The sequence below is a fragment of the Melanotaenia boesemani genome, chromosome 20 (assembly GCF_017639745.1).
Source record: "Melanotaenia boesemani isolate fMelBoe1 chromosome 20, fMelBoe1.pri, whole genome shotgun sequence".
NCBI classification, from domain to species: Eukaryota; Metazoa; Chordata; class Actinopteri; order Atheriniformes; family Melanotaeniidae; genus Melanotaenia; species Melanotaenia boesemani.
In genome coordinates this window covers 15,923,431-15,941,650 of record NC_055701.1, presented here as the reverse complement: position 1 = coordinate 15,941,650, position 18,220 = coordinate 15,923,431, and the positions used below count along the sequence as shown (strand labels likewise).

The following is an 18,220-nucleotide window of genomic DNA, read 5'->3' as shown; positions in this document are numbered from 1 at the left end:
AAAAAAAAAAAAAAAAACATTCACTCGTTCCCTGGCTTCATCTCTCCAGGAGCTTCAAGACTCAGTCTTATGTTGTAAATCCTGAAACCACTTCAGTGAGGTCTGAATCAAAAGTCATGGGCAGGTGTGAATGTTTGTTGTGTAGGCCTCCTGACCCCTGCGTCCATGAGAACAACTCTGCCCCAGAATTAGAGTGTGGTTTCTAATGTCTCCCTGAGAGAAAAAGAGGCCTGGCTTTCGTCCAAGTCAGCACCTTTGGAAGTGCAGTCGTGTTACCACCACTAAATCAACATGTCAGCACCTCGGAATGGTGAACTTCTTCACCCAGACTCCACTGCTTACGGCTACCTTGCACACCTAATGAATTGTTGTGAATGAATATCTGTCTCCTAAAACTAAACAAAGAAAGTAGATACGAGAATTAAAAGAAAACAAAGGATTTCGTTTTTTTTCTTAGAAATCTTATTTTTTTGTCACCAGTTCCTTGAACACAGCTAGGATAAGTCAGCCAGTGCTGGTTAAAGCACCGTCACCATCAACCTTTGTCTCTGTGTCTAAAACTGCCCCAATTTAGGGGGTGAGCTTGAAGGTGGACGAAGGCGAAGGTCCGCAGCAATCTTTGTGCTTACTCGGCAGTCTGTTTACATTCCTGAGGGTAATTTTAACCCCTTGGGGGGAGCCGAGCAGGGGGGCGACATGTCGTTGTGGCTTGTCAGTTTTCGACGGGGCTAGCAGGCGCAGTGGCGGCACCTGGACATCTGGGTGGTACGTAAATACACATTTACAGACACACAAACATGAACCCCCTGCAGAAAAAAATAAGAGCTGGAATCTATGGGTAATCTGGATTTGTAACAAAATTTTTATCTTAATTTTAGAATCAGAAACTTTAAAGAGTCAAACTAGTATGTTTTTAATAATATCAGTAGCTACTTTGTCTGTAAGTGAATAACCAAATAGACAAGGACCAACAGATGTAAGGGTGTAGTCTTGTTTCCAGGCCCACCACAGAGCACAATTCGTTTTGGACAACACGGGATATCCCCAATGTTTTCACTGACAATCTGGGGCACAAATCTAATTTCATTGTAGTTTTTAAAAATTTGCTAAGCAAACAAAACAATAATCCTTGCTCAAGACCAACTGATGGCTTATGTGGGTGTGTGCTGGGATTTGTCTTCTCATTACTCCCAGCCTAGAGTATCCCTTCAAAGGGCAAGGAAGCAAAATGTCCGTTGTGTTTGCGGTGCTCGTGTGTGAACATGTGTAACAGAGAAGGAGAGAGACGCGGAGACAGAGATGGAGGGAGGGAGAAAGAGAGTTGGAGCTTATCGAAACTAATTAGGCGAGGGATCAGGATAGAAGTTAAATACTGGGCTACATGTAATGAAAGAAGCAGAGTGGGGGACATCTAGGGGTCAGGCCCACACCAAACAGTGGTCCTCAGGCAATCTGGTATTGATTTTCACTTGTTTGGGGATGAAGGTGGATAGGAGGGAGGGAGCCATAGAGAGGCAGTAGGGCAGAGTCTAAGGGTCTCAGGAGTTGTCAACTTGACAGTTTAACCCCTTTTGGAGTAGAACAAACAAACAGAGGGATCTCCTGGGCTGACAGCGTTGATCTGTCATAGCGATGACACTGCAAAGCCCCACACAATGCCCACACAGGAGAGGCAAGAGGGAAGAGAAAAGGAGGGAGGGCGAACTGATATAGATATGCACAGGCACATTCTTTAAGCCCAAAAAGATAGACCTATGCTCGCCTTACTTTAAAATATTCAAGAGGATTAAAGGATCATTTGATTCCTACTGTTTACTGTATTTCACTCAAACAATTAAATTTAATAATGGATTAAATATTCAACGCCTGTCCTGTCTATGATTTTAGGGATGTTATGTAAGGCCTAGCATGCCTAAACTGAAAATTAAGACTACATTTCTGTTTTTAATCAGAATGTATACATAATACATCCCTGACAAAGCACTAATGGTTATTGTCCACAACCCCCAGACACACAGATGTCAGTGCTCCTCTCTTGTCACTCAGTTTGTGAAGCCCGTCACCCCCGAGCACCTTCCCTCTCATGTCTATAAACACTTGAAGACCTCTTTCGCTCTTCCCCTAAGACTGCCTCATCGCTTTGTCACATTGCCAAAGGGGACTCCATTAGCCTGGCCGACTCTCACTTTTACTTAACAAACATATACACCCCCACTCACACAACCAAACATACACACAAAGGCTGATACTCACAGCAAAGGCTGTCCACATCAAATTAGAGTGGCCCCTATCGTCCCGATTATGGCCTGGAAAAGCTCCATCATGACGGATGCTACGGGGTCCCTCACTTGTCAAAAGTTGTCAGACAGATAGGGAGTCTGAATACACACAGCTGACAGGTAATCTTAATGTCTTCAATTAGCCCAATTAGGCCTGTCATAAACAATTCGATAAGTGTTCAACCAACACAAACAGATAAACGCATGCACAAGAGCGCAGAGACACACAAGCTCACACACTGAGCTCTGCAGGGTATTAATGAGAAGGGTAATGGGTATATCAGTGGACGGTTGACTTGTCTTTCGTTTCTAGGAGGGGTGTGTCTGCATCCCATGCTCTCAGCTGTGCACTGCTGGCTGCTACCTGGTCAGTTCAAATTGTACTATCTCCTTTCATTAGCACATTGCTGGCTGAGAATCTGAAAGGCCATGACAAAATTCATTTGAGATGAGTGGGGGCAGATTGCTTGAAGCAGGTGCAATAAGGGAGATAAAACTAAAGCAGCACCTTTGTGAATCTCTGTGCACATGGATGTATGTTATTTCTTTTTGTGCGCCTGTGTGAGAGAAAGAATTTTCTCTGGTCCTCACATTCTGTTCCTCTCTTTTCAATGGTAAATGGGTAATGACACAAAAAAGCTTTTGGAAAAAATAAAAGGAAGAAAAACTAAAATGGATTAAAGAGCAATCAGCCATGTACGCACTTGGAGCATTTACAAAGCTTTGGTGAAATCAAAATATTATTTTGAGAGTGACTACACAGGCCAACACCTATGTGTGCAGAATGTGTGTGACTGTTAACAGTTTGATTCTGTTTGCACTCTATAATATCATATCGCAGACCAGAGGTGATAACTGTATGTCTCTTTAAATTCATTCTTTTGCATTTGCTACCATTTTCATTTTCATCTGGAATGCAGAGCAAATTTAAGAAATTTAATTCCCACAAATGTTTAAAGCAGAGTTACTACAGTACAGCTGCAACTAGAAGAGACAAGCAACTATATTTTAATATTTTAACAAGAACTTCATATTAACACAGTCTAGATTTTGTGTATAGAAGCCTTGGAAAGCCAAATTTCAAGCCACCGTTTCACTTTCACATTAGTCTATGGGTATTCAGCGCATTGCTTTATCAAGGCAGGGAAAAATGAACAAAATACATTTAACGCAGAAGAAAAAAGTTAAAGCCAGGGCTACGTTTGGAATTGTGAAATCCCAAGGCACAATTTCATTCAAGGAGTCAAACTGGGACAAAAAGACAAGCCAATTGCTATCAGCAAGATCTATGATGGACCTCTAACTCCACTTCTGATCCTTACCTCAAGTGATGGCTGGAAAACCATCTGTGGAAACAAAAAAAAGAAAAGGAAAAAAACAGAAAGAAGGCACAAAAAAAGAAAAGCCGTCACAGGGAAGTTGTAATAGGAAATTGCTCTTGGCAACTATTTGTTCAAGCACCAGATTTTTTTTTAGTCTTCATGCCAGCCCAGCGAGCCCCCATTGGAAAACAGGGCAGGTCCCCCTAATGAGTAATCTATTTCAAAGCAGTCGTGTCTGGGCATGACAGTTTACTGAGAGGCTTGAAGAACTGGTAATTACCAGTGTTACGGGGCAATTAATGCATATTACACTGCGGCACTCATGGCGGTGACTGTCAGCTCCCCAATAAAAATGAGCACTCTTCAGCTAAAGGGTGACATTAATTGGGCCCTTAATGACTATGCAGAGGAACCAAGCCAAATAGGAACAAAACAGGGGACTCGCTCTGACACTAGCAGAGGGCTGGAAATTGGACTAAAAATGAGATTAATTGCTGTTTAGAAAAAAAAAAGAGTGGAAAATGTAGCAAGGGGATGAGGGAGAGAGAGGTTGGAATTATAGGGTGCAGAGAGCAAGAACTGTTCATACAGATGACAATTCAATTAATTATGATATACTGTATTTTCTTTACCTTGAGAGGTGCAGACAGGCCTCAGGCCATTTTGTAGCTGTTTTGATAGGTTGCTCATTTTATTAACAGCTATGTATGCATTTCCAAAAACTTACACAGAATCGTGTGGAACACATCTCTATGTTTAATCTAAAGAAAGAAACATTTTCTATATATATGAAAGAATTAAATACTTATCTATATATTTATACACAGAATTATATACATATATTTACGAATATGTGGGAATGATTAATTATAAGAGATCCCAGTAGTTAGCACTTCACTGCAAAACAGAGGAATCAGATTATAAATTAAATATTAAGCATTTCTTGGTTAGACAATTTCCTGTAAAGTCTTTAATGCATCTTTCCGCCAAAAAACGTCGGGAAAAACATTAAGCATAGCTTTGATTAAAAGTAGATCTACCACATTGCAGGCATTATACCCCCAGAAATGCTTGTGGAGTAGAAGATCAAGGATGGGGTGAAGACATGAAGTAATTTTGATTAATGTTGCTAAAGCTGGGCACATACTGAGCACCACCTGAATATGCAAGCCCCAAATTGTAAAAATATCAGCATGCAAAACATGCCGTCATTTGCATACATTTCTGATTCTGTATTTCTTTGCTATTTAAATATGCAGTTAGAAATAGTCCAGCACTGCCTCTTGCGCTGTCACGCTGCACACTCACACTGTCATTGGTCCTGATAGAACTCTTCTGCTTCAAAGGAAGCTTTGCAATGGAGAGGAGAGTGAGCAAATATTTGAATTGCAAAAACACATCATTTTCCAAAGGGAAGAAATTTAAGACAACTTTTTAGAGGTAAGGATGCGTCCAACCCCCAGCAAGCTAACCCCCTGCACACCACATGAAAAGCCAACATATTCATAGCTTAAGCACTCTCCTCACTAATTTACCATATCCAAATTTGTGTAATGAGATACGACATATTTTAGAGGGGATTGCAAGGAAAAAAAGTTTAATTTGAGGAGAGAACCATAAAATGTTTAAGCTGCTCCCGTATTTAACTGAAATCCACCATACAAATCCAGGTTCTCAGACAACCTGACATGGGTTTGATTAAAGAAGGAAGCGTAATTAGCTACTTAAGTTATCCTCTGGCAGGTTTGGTGGTGAGCATCACCACCATCCTTTTCTTGATATTTTTGCATAACTAATAGACATTTAAGTTCCCAAGGAGTATCTTTCTCCTGGTTTCAGCACAAACAATTTCAAAACACTTACATGCAATACCTTCAGGAGAATCTTTGTTGTACTCAAGGAGTTCAAGTGCAATAAATAATTTAAACTCCTAATCAATTATATGATTTAGAGCATATCTGGGGGTAAGAACTTCCCTGTTTGTTGCCAGAATAAATGGAACATTTAAGCAAAACCTTTCAAGTCCAGCGATGATAAAAAAAAAAGTCATAAAGAGCAACCAGTAACCAAAAAAATAAAAGAAAAAGTTGAATCTTCTAAATACACAATAAGCCGTACCCAGAGCTCCTTAATGCCACTCTCCACATTTCATCCCCCCACACAGTCCAACCCTCATTTGGCCTCCTTCTGAGCTGCCAACCTGTGTAGACAACCTGGAGACAAGTCTGAGCAGAAATCAAACTTGAATGATGGATAACTTTACTACACAATGACCTCTGTCACTAAGTTCTTGCCCTAAATCAATGTTGGTGATAAGGGCCCTGTGCCAGCGCTCACCTTGGTATGTTCACCAGCAGACCTTATCTATGGCAGGAGGAAGTATGTGTAATAACTAAAGACAAGCTACAACAAAACCACTAACCCCACCTTGTCAAACATAATTTACAATGTATATCTCCCCCGCCTGCTGCTGTTAAACAGTAATTATGAGAACCAAAAGAAATTGGCACAGCAAGTTTGGAGGATTAACCTGTTACTGGTTGGTCTAATTTTCATTGTCCAAATGGAGCTTATATTTTATGAAGATTCAGAGACCAAAAACTAATAAACTCAACTGGTTTTGCTATGGTGTACACATTTGCTTTCAAAAGTCTAAATAAAATCTCTAATTTTCAAGACTCCAAAGTCAGTTTGGAGCAGACAAACTTTTAGTGATGTACACAGAGAGAGGTCAGAGGTTGAAGTTGAAAGAAGGGCTGACAGGAAGTAGACTTTATAAAGATTACAGCACTGAGAACTCAAGACCTTTTCGTAGTTTTTCATTTGACTATATATGACAAAGTGTGAGAGTGTGACATAGAGAAAGAGACACAAAGAGCAGGGCACAAGAAAGAGTGTGTTTCCAGGCAGTGAAAACGAACGAAGACCAAACATGACATCAAACGTTGCAATTAGCTGACCCCTTTCTCTTAAGAGTCAGTTTGAAAAGCCTTGCCTTTAAAACTCTGATTAAAATATGCTTGCTGTTTCATTCAAAATGACATTTGACAAGGTTAGCAATATTTCAACTAACTGCAAAAACATTCTTATAGACATAATCCTTTTTTTTCCATCACTCAGCAGAGGCGCAGGTAACCTCAGAGTGAGTTTCCCATGAACTCTGTGCTACAATTTGAAAATAAAACGACTGAGGGGGGACGGTGGGGGTGAAGTAGTTCAAAGTTTCTCTCGAGTGTGTTTCGTTTCACCCGGGTAGCTGAAGTTAAATGTTTTCTGATCATTATTTGGAGCATCCATCCCCTTTTCTAACTCAAGCCACAACCAATATCTAAAACAGAGCAAATAGTCTTTTCTCACCACCAGCTGTCAGCAGTTCTGAGGATATTGTTCCACAAACTATTAAACCGCCTCATCACCAGATTAGGAAAGGCCTGTAGCTCAATATGTCCAATGGAAAAGTGATACCAAAAGCACAAAAGACTTAATTTAATCGTACATGAGTATTCAAAATGTTTTTTGCAAAGGTATGAAGGTGTCACAACCCTTACTTGGAATGAAGTCTAAGTCCAAGTTCTTAAAACACAAAAAGCAAACGGACTTAGAAAGTGATCAGTCCACATAAAACAATCTTTAGAAAAGCAAAGAAAAAATGGGAAGGAAGCAGGAACAGTCAGGCCAAAACTCTGTCTGAAGCCAATATAGTTTTCACATCCATTCCCGTGGCAGGAGAGGAGAATGTGAAGTGTCGGATCAGACAGTGAGCCAGCTCAGGCTTTGCTGCAGCTGCGCCCAAATGGAAGTGGCACTTTTTATCAGAGGCCTTTCACCAGACAGCTCTTTTCTGCCCATTCCCTCGTAACCTTCATGACACATAGACACCCCTTACAAAAAATAAGAGTGGTCATTTAAAGTGCACAACTATCATTGAAGAGACATATTCAGGGTTTAATGTGGCAGAAGATTCATGGTGCGAATGTGCCAGCTGATACAGATGTCACTCAAAATGAGAAAAACCATTTCTTTGGCATCTCTGAGCTCGCTACTCAAAAGGGAGCAGTCAAAGCCCCAAATTCTGAAGAGTTTATATTTCACTTGCTGAGAAATGTATGCGTCGGTTATCTTACATCAGTCCAAAGAAAAAGTGTTGGGTTGCGTCCGTTTTTTAACTTTATGCTCATGATGAAACGCTGGATCGACAGCAGACACAGTTGGAATCTGGATCATTTAATTACTTTAACTCTTTCAGCCTTCGTCACAAAGTTTGCTTCTCAAAGGTCATTAAAAACACAATACAGAAACAAACAAATCAGCTTTATCAAAACAAGAAAGTAGAAAAAAAACTGTTTTACTCTTAGAATATCAATAGGACTTGATGGCTCAACACATTTTTTCTTCTAATAGTTTAGAAACCTGACAGTTTGAGGAGACAAATCTCTTGACCTAATGGATCTTGTATATTAACCCCCAGAACTGATGAGCAAAATCAGAAGGTCACCACTTGGACACAGGCTCCTCATGTGTCTTTGATTACACACTCCCACTAAAGGATAGGCAGGCAGATATGTTTAAGCTATCAGGCAATCAGACTGCCGAGAGACGTGAAACTCAAACCAGAGACAGGAGAGGGAGAGGCCTCCCTGGGAACAAAGATGCTAGGGGGGAAGGTCCTGACGAAGCTCTTAAAAAATGCCAAGCCAGGTAGAAAAAACCGAGATGTGCTTGTGCCGCATTCACTGTTTCTGGCAATAGTGCAGTTAAGTGAATGAATATGGTTAAATGAAACTAAGTTTACCAAAACCGGTACTTCTCCATCTGTATTTAGATTAGTTATGGTACTTCGATTAAAATTACATCCGCTCAGTGGCATCATGCAAGTCTTTAATACTGAAACTAAAAATTCAATATAGATTTCAACATTATGTGTTTTATGGCAGGCAGAAAAATACACACTCCTTAATCATCACTTAGAATGATGGATTTGAAGGGGGAAAAAAACACACACACACACATATTGCTGCTTAATACTTACGAACTAACAAAACTAAAAGGACATTAGACGCAAAACAAAAAGGCAAAAAGCTAAAAAAAAAAAAAAAAAAAAAAAGCTAAAATCAGTGGGAGAAAAGGAAGCAAGCATGAGTATGGGGGCCAAAAAAACAAGGTTATGTGAGGGACAGTGGACCTATAAAAAGAAGCCTACTGTCTCGGTTATCTATAAGGAACCACTTATCACAAGCGACCAGCTTCACATTGTGACTGATGGGCCTCCACAGACCATGAGTAGCAGCACATTATCTGGTACACACAGAGCTGCTCTTTAAACACAAAGCCAGAAATATGAAGCATTGTTTCCTTGGCTTCAGTAAAAATATTCTATTTATTTTTGGTCTGAAATATAAAGAGTGTTTACTGCTTTTTGTGCCCGCAAGCACACAGGCATTGCTTACCAACATATAAACCAAAGCTAAGATAAACTGCCTAAACAGATCCATTAAATTCCAGCTTATACAAATCATTGCATGGATTTAAAACTAAGCAGCTCTTACATTTAATTACCAGACTATATTAATTCAGAATAACCTACAGAGTATATTGGGCAATGCTACTCACAGAAAAACAAAAGTTAAATCAGCAAAATCAATAATTCAGACCCTCGCCCCAAACAAAAAATATAGAAGCAGCAATCTCCTCAAAAGAATGTTAAACACTTGCCATGTCATGAAGTCATCCAGAACTAAAATACACGCTACTCCCTTATTTAACACAGAAAAATGAAAGCTCTTTCTCTCCACAAAATACCAGTCCCCATTTCAAGACCATTTTTCTTTTATTCAGTTTATCAAATTTTATTTTCCACAAGTAAATAAATTTAATTTTTGCAACACATTTTATTAATTCTCCTTGACAAGACACTGTTATCATGTCTGAATGCTTTTCTTAGACCTTTGGAAGACACTGGAAAAATCGCCTGATAACTCCTGGCCTCCACCATCAACCTCGGCAGTAAAGTTAAGGCATGAATAAGCCCTCCAGGCATAAGCAATGAGATGCTTTTAAAGCAGTGTGGAGTTGCATGAAATTAAATGCTTAAAAAACATTTTTTGTATCCTAACCATGAATTTCTATATCCAATCTCTAATCATTTGCCAGTGAGCTTCAAGTGTACAACTGATGCACAAAAAATAAGAGGGAAGTACAAAAGAAAAAGGTCTGTGTGAAACATTGTGCAGAATAGTGTTAAAATTGTGGCATCTTGCATGGCAGCTGGTGTAGTAAAGCATCTTGATATCCCTCCTTCCTTAACACAGGCATTTGTGGCAGAATGAACAGTGCTGAAAATATAGGATGCGTGTACAGGATGTGATGATGTATGTAGCCAGATGTGAAACATGGATATCATCACATATGAAGACATAGGAAAACACTAACTAAATGTTGAGATGATGCTATAGCAGATGCTTTCTTTGTCTCTGTTGGGAAGTGCATATGGGAAATTTAGTCACTGTACAATCTTTAAATATTTATAGTGAAAATTTTGCAATACGGACCAATACATACCAACACATTTGGTCCTGATCAGGTGGTAAATTCATATATGATAATCCAGTTTTCTCCAAGCCAAAGAAATATTACTGGAAGTTTAACACCACACTGAGGCTAACATAGACCAGAATGTTTTTTAAGAGGTCAGAGAGCCATTGAAATTCTCCTGTTGGACTGCTTCCAAAAAAGCCTTTCTATTCCATGACCATTCCTTGCCATGCTTTTGATAAATGCTGCTGCCTTTTCTCTGGAATAAAATACAGAAGGTCAATGCAGAGGAAAAAAGGCAGCAAAACTGAAAAAATGAAGGGGGGTGGGGGTGGGGGGGGTCTCTGCAACTCTGATGACATACATCGTGAAAGCTGACAAAAAAATGTATGTTCATCTTTAAAAAGTTCCATGGCAAAACAGGAATTCACAAAGTAGACATGCTTGCACCTCATTTTACTTGAGGCTTTCCTCTCCATCTCACAATGTCACAGGCAACAGAGAGGCAGGAGGAGGGGTATATATCGCTGGGGTGCCGCCGTCTGTCCTGCTCCTCGCTTATACACACAGCTGCCATGTCAAAGCTGCTCTTACACTCAATGGTAAATGACAAATTCGGATAATGCACACATACCATCCGACTAAAATAAATAAGAGACATGGAGGCTTAACCTGAGCTAAATCCTGAGGCTGCTGCAGACCTGAGAGTGCGGATCACACCCCAGACGCCTTAAACAATGCACCCAAATGTGCATCCTTAAAAGCATGAAATCCTTGAAGCATCAGAGCTGGCTTGTCATTTGCCATTAATATTCTAAGTTGCCAGCATTGCACTTCTGTATGCTGCTATGCCCTAAAACAAACACTTGCAAAGCCCTAAAGGAGCCAGCACTGTGCATAGCTATTTTTCTAGTTGAGGAATATTCTATGGGAGGATGTCATAACAAAGGAAACAATAAAGGAAGCCACGTTCCTACACTGCATGGGGCATCCATTACTATAAATAAGCAGAAGACTATGTCAGAAGTGACACTGACACTCTACCAGGAAAAATTAAGATTTTTTTTAAATACAAACAAGAGGAATTAGCATGAAGGGAAAGTAAATAAAACAACAGAAACAAAATACTAAAAAATAATAATACAACACAAGGGAGAAGCTCATTTTGCGAAATAAAATATATTTAGCTAGTAAGTGCTTATATAAGGTGACCTCATTCAAATATGAGGTCACTATGATTTTTGTGAGAATGAGCTCTTCTCTATAGGCAACTACTTTTATGGAATTTTTTTTTTGTTGTGCACATCTCTGACAGGAACCTGAGGTAAAGCAAGGCAGGGCACAGGTCTTAGAGGTGTCACACTGTCACCCCAGAAGCGCTAGCACCTGTCCTCAGGGATGGCCCTGTAATGTCCAGCCACATTGTATCAGCAGCAGCCACTGCCTGTGGGCCCCCTCTCTCAGGTGACATCCCCTATCTGCTTTAGCTCTTTGATGTCTTTGCTGCTGAGGCTTTTAATATTTTTATTCTACTACTGCATGACATACAACCCTATAAGTTGCCAATTTTCAGGCACTCAGACATACTATAGGAGTGTTATGTCCACATACAGGAAGAAAGGAAGAACTTATGATTGGTCAAATGACAGAAAAGTAACTGCACCTCTGAGATTAAATAAGGAACAAAATGTTCAGTTTTTTCTTAAAGTTACAGTAAAAGTAGAGTCATATTAATTTAAAAACGAGCATCTAGAACACATTGTATCATTACACTCTTCTAATTAAACATGTCTGCCATTGCTTTGTTGGAAGGTTCAATAAAAATGATGGACATATCTATTTAAAAAGGGACAGCCATGTACAATATCGTGAATCAAAAAATTAATTTGATGGTGCAAATTGAGTGACGTCCTGAGACTACAACAGAATTACCCTGCAATTTCATCTGTAAAATCCACAGCACAGAGTTCTGGATAAAATTGGAAAAAGTTCACAAAGAACTGAGGATGTCTAATTGCAATGGTGTCAACTAATATAAAACACCACATAAATCTCATTTCTGTCCATTTATTAGACAGCGTGTCAGAAAGCAGCTTAGTGATGCTGCATGAACAGTCTGCTGAATCTTCAGAATCATGATTTCCTTATCGATACAGCATTGCTTTCATTACGCTACATGATAGTGTGTAACAAAGCACATGCAAGGACAGAGCTGATTTAAGATCAATACAGTTTGTTTTTGGAAGATGATCATTTTTAGCTAGTAATTACAGGATATAAATATACAAAACAGGGTGAGACTTTCAAAATGACTCAAACAAAAGAGCCAGAAGAAACATAATACATGTCTCAACAAATTTTCAAGTGGTCATGTATAATGGCAAACCAAAAAACTCCTAACCCCCATTTCATATGAGGGAGAAATGAGGCATACTGTCCCATTATTTTGCTATAAATCATGTTTTGTGGACGGCTGACAGCTTTTTATCAGATCTAACCTTTTCAAGCCTCCATTAAGAGTGCTAACATTTTCAACTCTGACACATTTGCCGTTTACGAATTGCACAGCTGATTTACTTTGGGAGGGGGTGAGCAGAAATCCGAGCTCATTTTCACGCAGGCGGCCGGTTGTGTCTGCTTAGGTGGAATAGGGAAAATATGGAGCTAAATTTACCCATTAAATCTACTATGTTATAGTAGAAACACGTTTTGTTCAGTTTAAAAAAAAATGCATTTTTGATTAATAACTATGACTCCCTCTAGTTATATAAACGATAAATGGAAATTAAAGGCCAAAAAGAACATAAAAATCTGACAAGTTAATAATGGGTGGACTACACAGAAAAAATGCAGGAAAGCTATGAAACAACCAAACAAAAAAGAATAAAACATACAAACTCAATACATTAAAAAAGAACCACTGCAGTCAGATTTGGCTGGACAGTAGCAGCCGGGCCAGTTCTGAAATTACATCACTGGCCAGGAGTTTTTCCACCGGATGATGACCTTAAGATACTGGAGATCATGGAGCACAATAAAAATTCTCTAAGGAAAAAAATGCAGTGTTTTCAATGTTTTTTGAATAAGTGAAAAGAAGATGCACCATCATTATGGTGTTATATTTACTTCACATCTCTTAAAGATGGAGCTACATAAACACATTGACTGTGAGCAAAATCTAGGATGTTCTCATATGATTGACATTTTTTTATTTATTTATGAGAAAGGTTATAATAAAACATTTCATACATTTGTTTGAAATAATTTTTAGAAAGTCAAGATAGTGTGGTAAAAGATAAAATACTTTTTTGCTTTTCTTTTCTTTTCTTTTTTCTTATTAACACATATTTCACTTTTACCCTGGCATTAAAGAGAAATGAATGTCCAAACAATTACTATTTGTTATTAGCCAAATAGTTATCTCCACAGGCATCTGTATCAGGCCACAATTTTAAAATCACTGCACCCATTTACAATATCTGTAGACATGATGAAATAAAGGAATGTCCATTTGAAATTTAGTTTCTCTTGAAAAAGACTGAAAGGATAACTTTAAGAGTGTACCTGAGGTACTGTGTTGATTAACAATATGGGTTAGAGAATCATTACATGGGCGTACAAAAGACTGCAACACTGAACCAGATAAAGCAGAAATAACGCTGCCATCCAAGAGGAATTTTTGACTGCAGAAAATCAGGGTTCCAAGTTAACACATGCATGGTTGTCAGATGTTCATTTTGTGATTCAATAAATGTTTTTGGTGTAATTTATTTTCTTCTAAGATTCTAATACAACTTGTGATACATGCTGTCCTGACTTTGGGAACAAGTTATAAATGAACAAATCCATCTATATTAGCACAACCATCATGTATCACAGGTATTACATGGAACTCTTCAAACTAATAACTATACATTGACAAAAATGAAAAGCTATTTCTGTCAAACAGTCAAAACTTGCAATTACTAGTCACAATAAGTAAAATGAATTTTTCTGCTAAATCAGCCATTTTTCAAGTGAACAAACAGATAATCAGGACATCAACAATTCTAGGCTAAGAGCTGATTCTCAGCTGTCGCTCACAGCATTATGGAAAGAGCCAGGATGGCCATAAATGATTTAAGTATGCCATAATGAAGGAGGGACAGTTAAGGTGATACCACACAGGAGTCCATATTTCATTACATGCTGTGTTTAACCTTACCCACTTCTGCTAAAACACACAAGAGGCTCATTATGTGTTTAATATTCACAAGCAGGTGAATAATTTTTATGCAACTCTGATAGTTGGGTGAGATGGATCACTCAATTATCTGAACATCCGTCAGAGCAGAGGGCTCGCTGGCTCTGGAACGTCACCAGCTAAGATTGATGGCTCGAAGACACCAATAGCTGCTGCTTCACCATCTCATGCAGGCACTGGGCCTGAACGCACTGCCTGATTCTGCACAAGACTGTTTTTTTTCTCAATTTTTTTTCCATCCTCTCCCCCTTTTTTTTTTCTTAGGAGCATTGTAGGTGAAGCGTCATTACCCCTCACTCCACTGAAGAGGGGTTCATTATAGGGTTAGTGTGTTGGCAAGACTATTGTTTGGATGATAAATGCAGTTGGTGAGGGCTTTGGAGGGAAAATTAGTTATGTTTTTTTTTTCTTTCTGTCTACAAAAACATGTCCTTACTTTGCAATGCTTGAGGGCAACTGAAGAACAATTAACACAAGCAATGGGTGAATCAGTTCAGTTAAAGCAAACAGGGAATTCATGAAAAATAAGCAAATCACTGGAAATGTCAATCAGGGGCAATGAGGTAATTACAAGCACTGGTGTGCAATTCCAAGGAAAACCAAAAAGAAAACTAAAGGTCCTTAAGTCAAGGAGTGAAATCTGACTTTGAGAAATAAATGAAGGGACAAATACACCAAAGATCAACCCTTCAGGGCCACTTTTATAAATTACACCCAAGTAAGAAGTCAGAAAAAGTAATGATGTCACCCCATCACTCTCTTGTGACATGTCTCTAAAGTTTTTGTGACTACAATGCACCACTCCTTGATCCACAACCTTCTATAAACATGCACATGTGCACACACACTTACCTCAGATGATACTGCATAAGGTCCAACAATAACCGAAAGATGAGGCACACTTTGAAATGCCAGTAGTAAATATCAATAAAAATTTACAAGGGTGCTGGGAAAGGTAGGGTTTTTAAGGCATACTAACACACTGCTTAGTGATACTGGATAAATCATCTTTGATAATAAAATGACTGTTCTGTTAGAAAGAATGAATATTTACATTTAATAATAAACAGACTTATCCTATTCAAACATAAAGTTTAGTTTGAAAAAACATCTGTAATATGAGTTTCATAGAAAAATCATGTGGTCTCGTGGTCCATTTATTTCTCAACCTGTAAAGAAAGTGAAAAAACCCTTCACCACCTTTTTACAAAAGATAAAAGCAAACATAAGCTGCATCAGGTTTAAATGGGTAAGAATAAAAGTACCAGTTTGTAAACTCATGCGACATAGTTGTATGACAAATATTCACTGTAAATAACTTCCATGTTTTTAGTCTTGATGGATTCAGAAATTTGATTCTAATCGAGTACTGCATCTGAAACATAAACAAAGACCTCAGAAAAGGAGGCAGTATGATTCTTTCTGAACATAGTCAAGGACTGGAACCTCCCGACACTCCAGCACTATGTCACAACATGTCAGCTGGCCATCACAGCTGATGGGGATCAGGGCCATGGTGAGGTATTGGGACCCAGTGCCAAGGGAGGCAGGGATGTGAAAAACATGTGTGAGTAACCACCAATCCTCTGTGTGTGTGCCAATACACAAATCTCTTAGACTGCCGCAGTTTGGAATGAAGCCTATATACCACAGAGGGTAATGGTAAATATTTTCTTTGTCTTTTACAATGGGTGAATATGTCTTTTTTTTTTTTTTTTTTTACTTTTCACAGATATTTGATTAAAAAAAATCCTGACAGCCAATTTGCAGGGCCAATGCAGCTTTTAAGGGGAAAAGTAATACCAAAAAAGCTTTTAAAAAAGATGTATGTATGATACCAACCTGAAACATTCTATTTAATATATATTTAAATTATGTCTCTGGGCAAAATAACTATGGTCTCTTAAGTGTCAATGATTTAAGTTAGTTGTTATTTCTACAGTTCATTCACCAGTTTGTGTGCATTCACACGCAGAAGCACACACCTCTGGTTCACCACGGTCAGACCATTAAGGCTCGTTGCTGTCCAAAGGTTCTCATGACAACAGATGTGATGCATTAATCACCCATTTCCTAGCTTCCCTTTCAACACAATGTGTGTATTCTACTAAACAATCAAGCTCACAGGCAGACTAGTCAGGCTGCAAAGGGCTCCAATAACAGGAGTGGATTCGGAAGTAGTGTAATGTCCAGATGTACCATGTAGAATTCTGCGGTTAAAGAAGCATTTGCCAGGGAGGAAGTGGATAGCGTTGTTATGATGAGATATGACTTACTTTTATAATACTGACAAAAATGACTGAGGTTTGTGGTTAACAAACGGAGAAGTTAAACAGAAAATCGTGATATGGCTTATAAAGATAAATAAAGAAAATTAGAAAATAAAGAAAAGGCTGACCTGTTCCAGTAGCTCCAGAACTGTTCATTGAGGTAGGTGCGATGGCTGTGGTCATCTCCAAAGGAAGCTTTGCTCTCAATCCAATGTACAATGTGTCCCTCCACAGCTTTTTATTGAATGAAAACACACAGCCATGTTTGGAAAAATCCAGAAGGGACTAGTAACATTTTACTGTTTATTTATTTTTATTTAAAGACCTTCTTAGACAAATGTTTAATAACTGACAAAAACATGCCTCCAGTTAGAAAAATAGTTCAGATAAATACTGATGTTTATAAATTGGTATACTAACCAATGGGAACTTCCAGGATGATATCAGGTGTTTTGTCGTAACCCCTAGTTCTCAACTGGTTTTCATCTGCAGAGGACAAAGTGCAGAATTTTAACATGTAGCTTTTACCTTGAAATACTTCTATCCACCAAAAAATAAGCAACTCTTTGAACATAAATCACAGTCTGTTTTTGCCAGACTGCTGGTAAAAGACTCTTAAAAGTTAAAGTAGATGAAACAGCAGTAGAGGACAGCAAGTGCAGTACAACAATTAACTACATCTGCCACATATTTGCTGCCATTGCATGAAAACCTGTTATCCCTCGTTATGCGCTCCAGGTTGCCGTTTGGCTTGGCTTTATAAAATATACGGCAAGAGCACAAGGTTGGCATTATAGCTTCTGTAAGCCTGACCCCTGCCTGTGCAGGCTGCAGCTATTGTCCTTGACTTCTGGCATGCTTTGGCCATTATCCTTACAACACCTGATTTCTCCATTAAATCTCGGGCTGACCAGGTCATTCAGTTCCAAGGGCCTGCCTCTTTGTCTCCAGCCAAGCACAACTAATGGGGCATGGAAGGGAATTGAAGGGAGATGGAGGGTGGCAGTGTCAGTGGTGGTGAGGAGGCAGCATCAGCCAAGGATGAAGAAAGAGAGCTGAGAGGGGTCAGTGTGGCTACCAAAGGCCCGTGGTACAGAGGGGCATCCTGGATGTGGTAATGTAGGTCTAGATGTGTGTGTGTCACAGGATGAGAACCTCTGTTCACACCCACTGGGTTGTTGACATTCTCATGTGGCTCTGATCGCCTTTTACATCAGCTTTGATTAAAATTAATGGGCCATCCCTGCTGTTGGGTAGCTTATTTCCAATCCATTTATCAGATGGGGCGAGGCCGCTTCAGTGGCCCTTGTGCCCCTCGAACTCTGACAGTTTTAGAACAGTTCTCTGTACAGCCCTGAAGAAAGGTCAGCGCTCCATGTCCAAATAAATGATATGGTCTTAATGACAGAGGGAATGACTTTATCCTTCATCATTCATTTGACCTTGGGGATGGTGATGGGATAAGATGACGGGAGGAAGGGAGGGTTAAAAAAATCCATCCCACAATCTCATACCTGAATTCTCCACTTTGATGGAATTTTTTTGGAATAAAGTAACGCTATCAGAGAAGTAGAT

General features: G+C 39.1%; 1 protein-coding gene across 4 annotated transcripts in view; it reads right to left on the bottom strand.

Annotated features, from left to right (window-relative positions):
• Window positions 1-18,220, bottom strand: part of cdin1 (CDAN1 interacting nuclease 1) — a 54,187-nt gene that overhangs the window by 10,271 nt on the left and 25,696 nt on the right. For all 4 annotated transcript variants that reach the window (XM_041972911.1, XM_041972910.1, XM_041972912.1 and 1 more), the window contains 2 exons: window positions 17,066-17,131; window positions 16,774-16,879 (listed from right to left, as the gene is read on the bottom strand). In XM_041972911.1, the coding sequence (XP_041828845.1) occupies window positions 16,774-16,879; window positions 17,066-17,131 (172 nt within the window). The remainder of the gene's footprint in view (window positions 1-16,773; window positions 16,880-17,065; window positions 17,132-18,220) is intronic.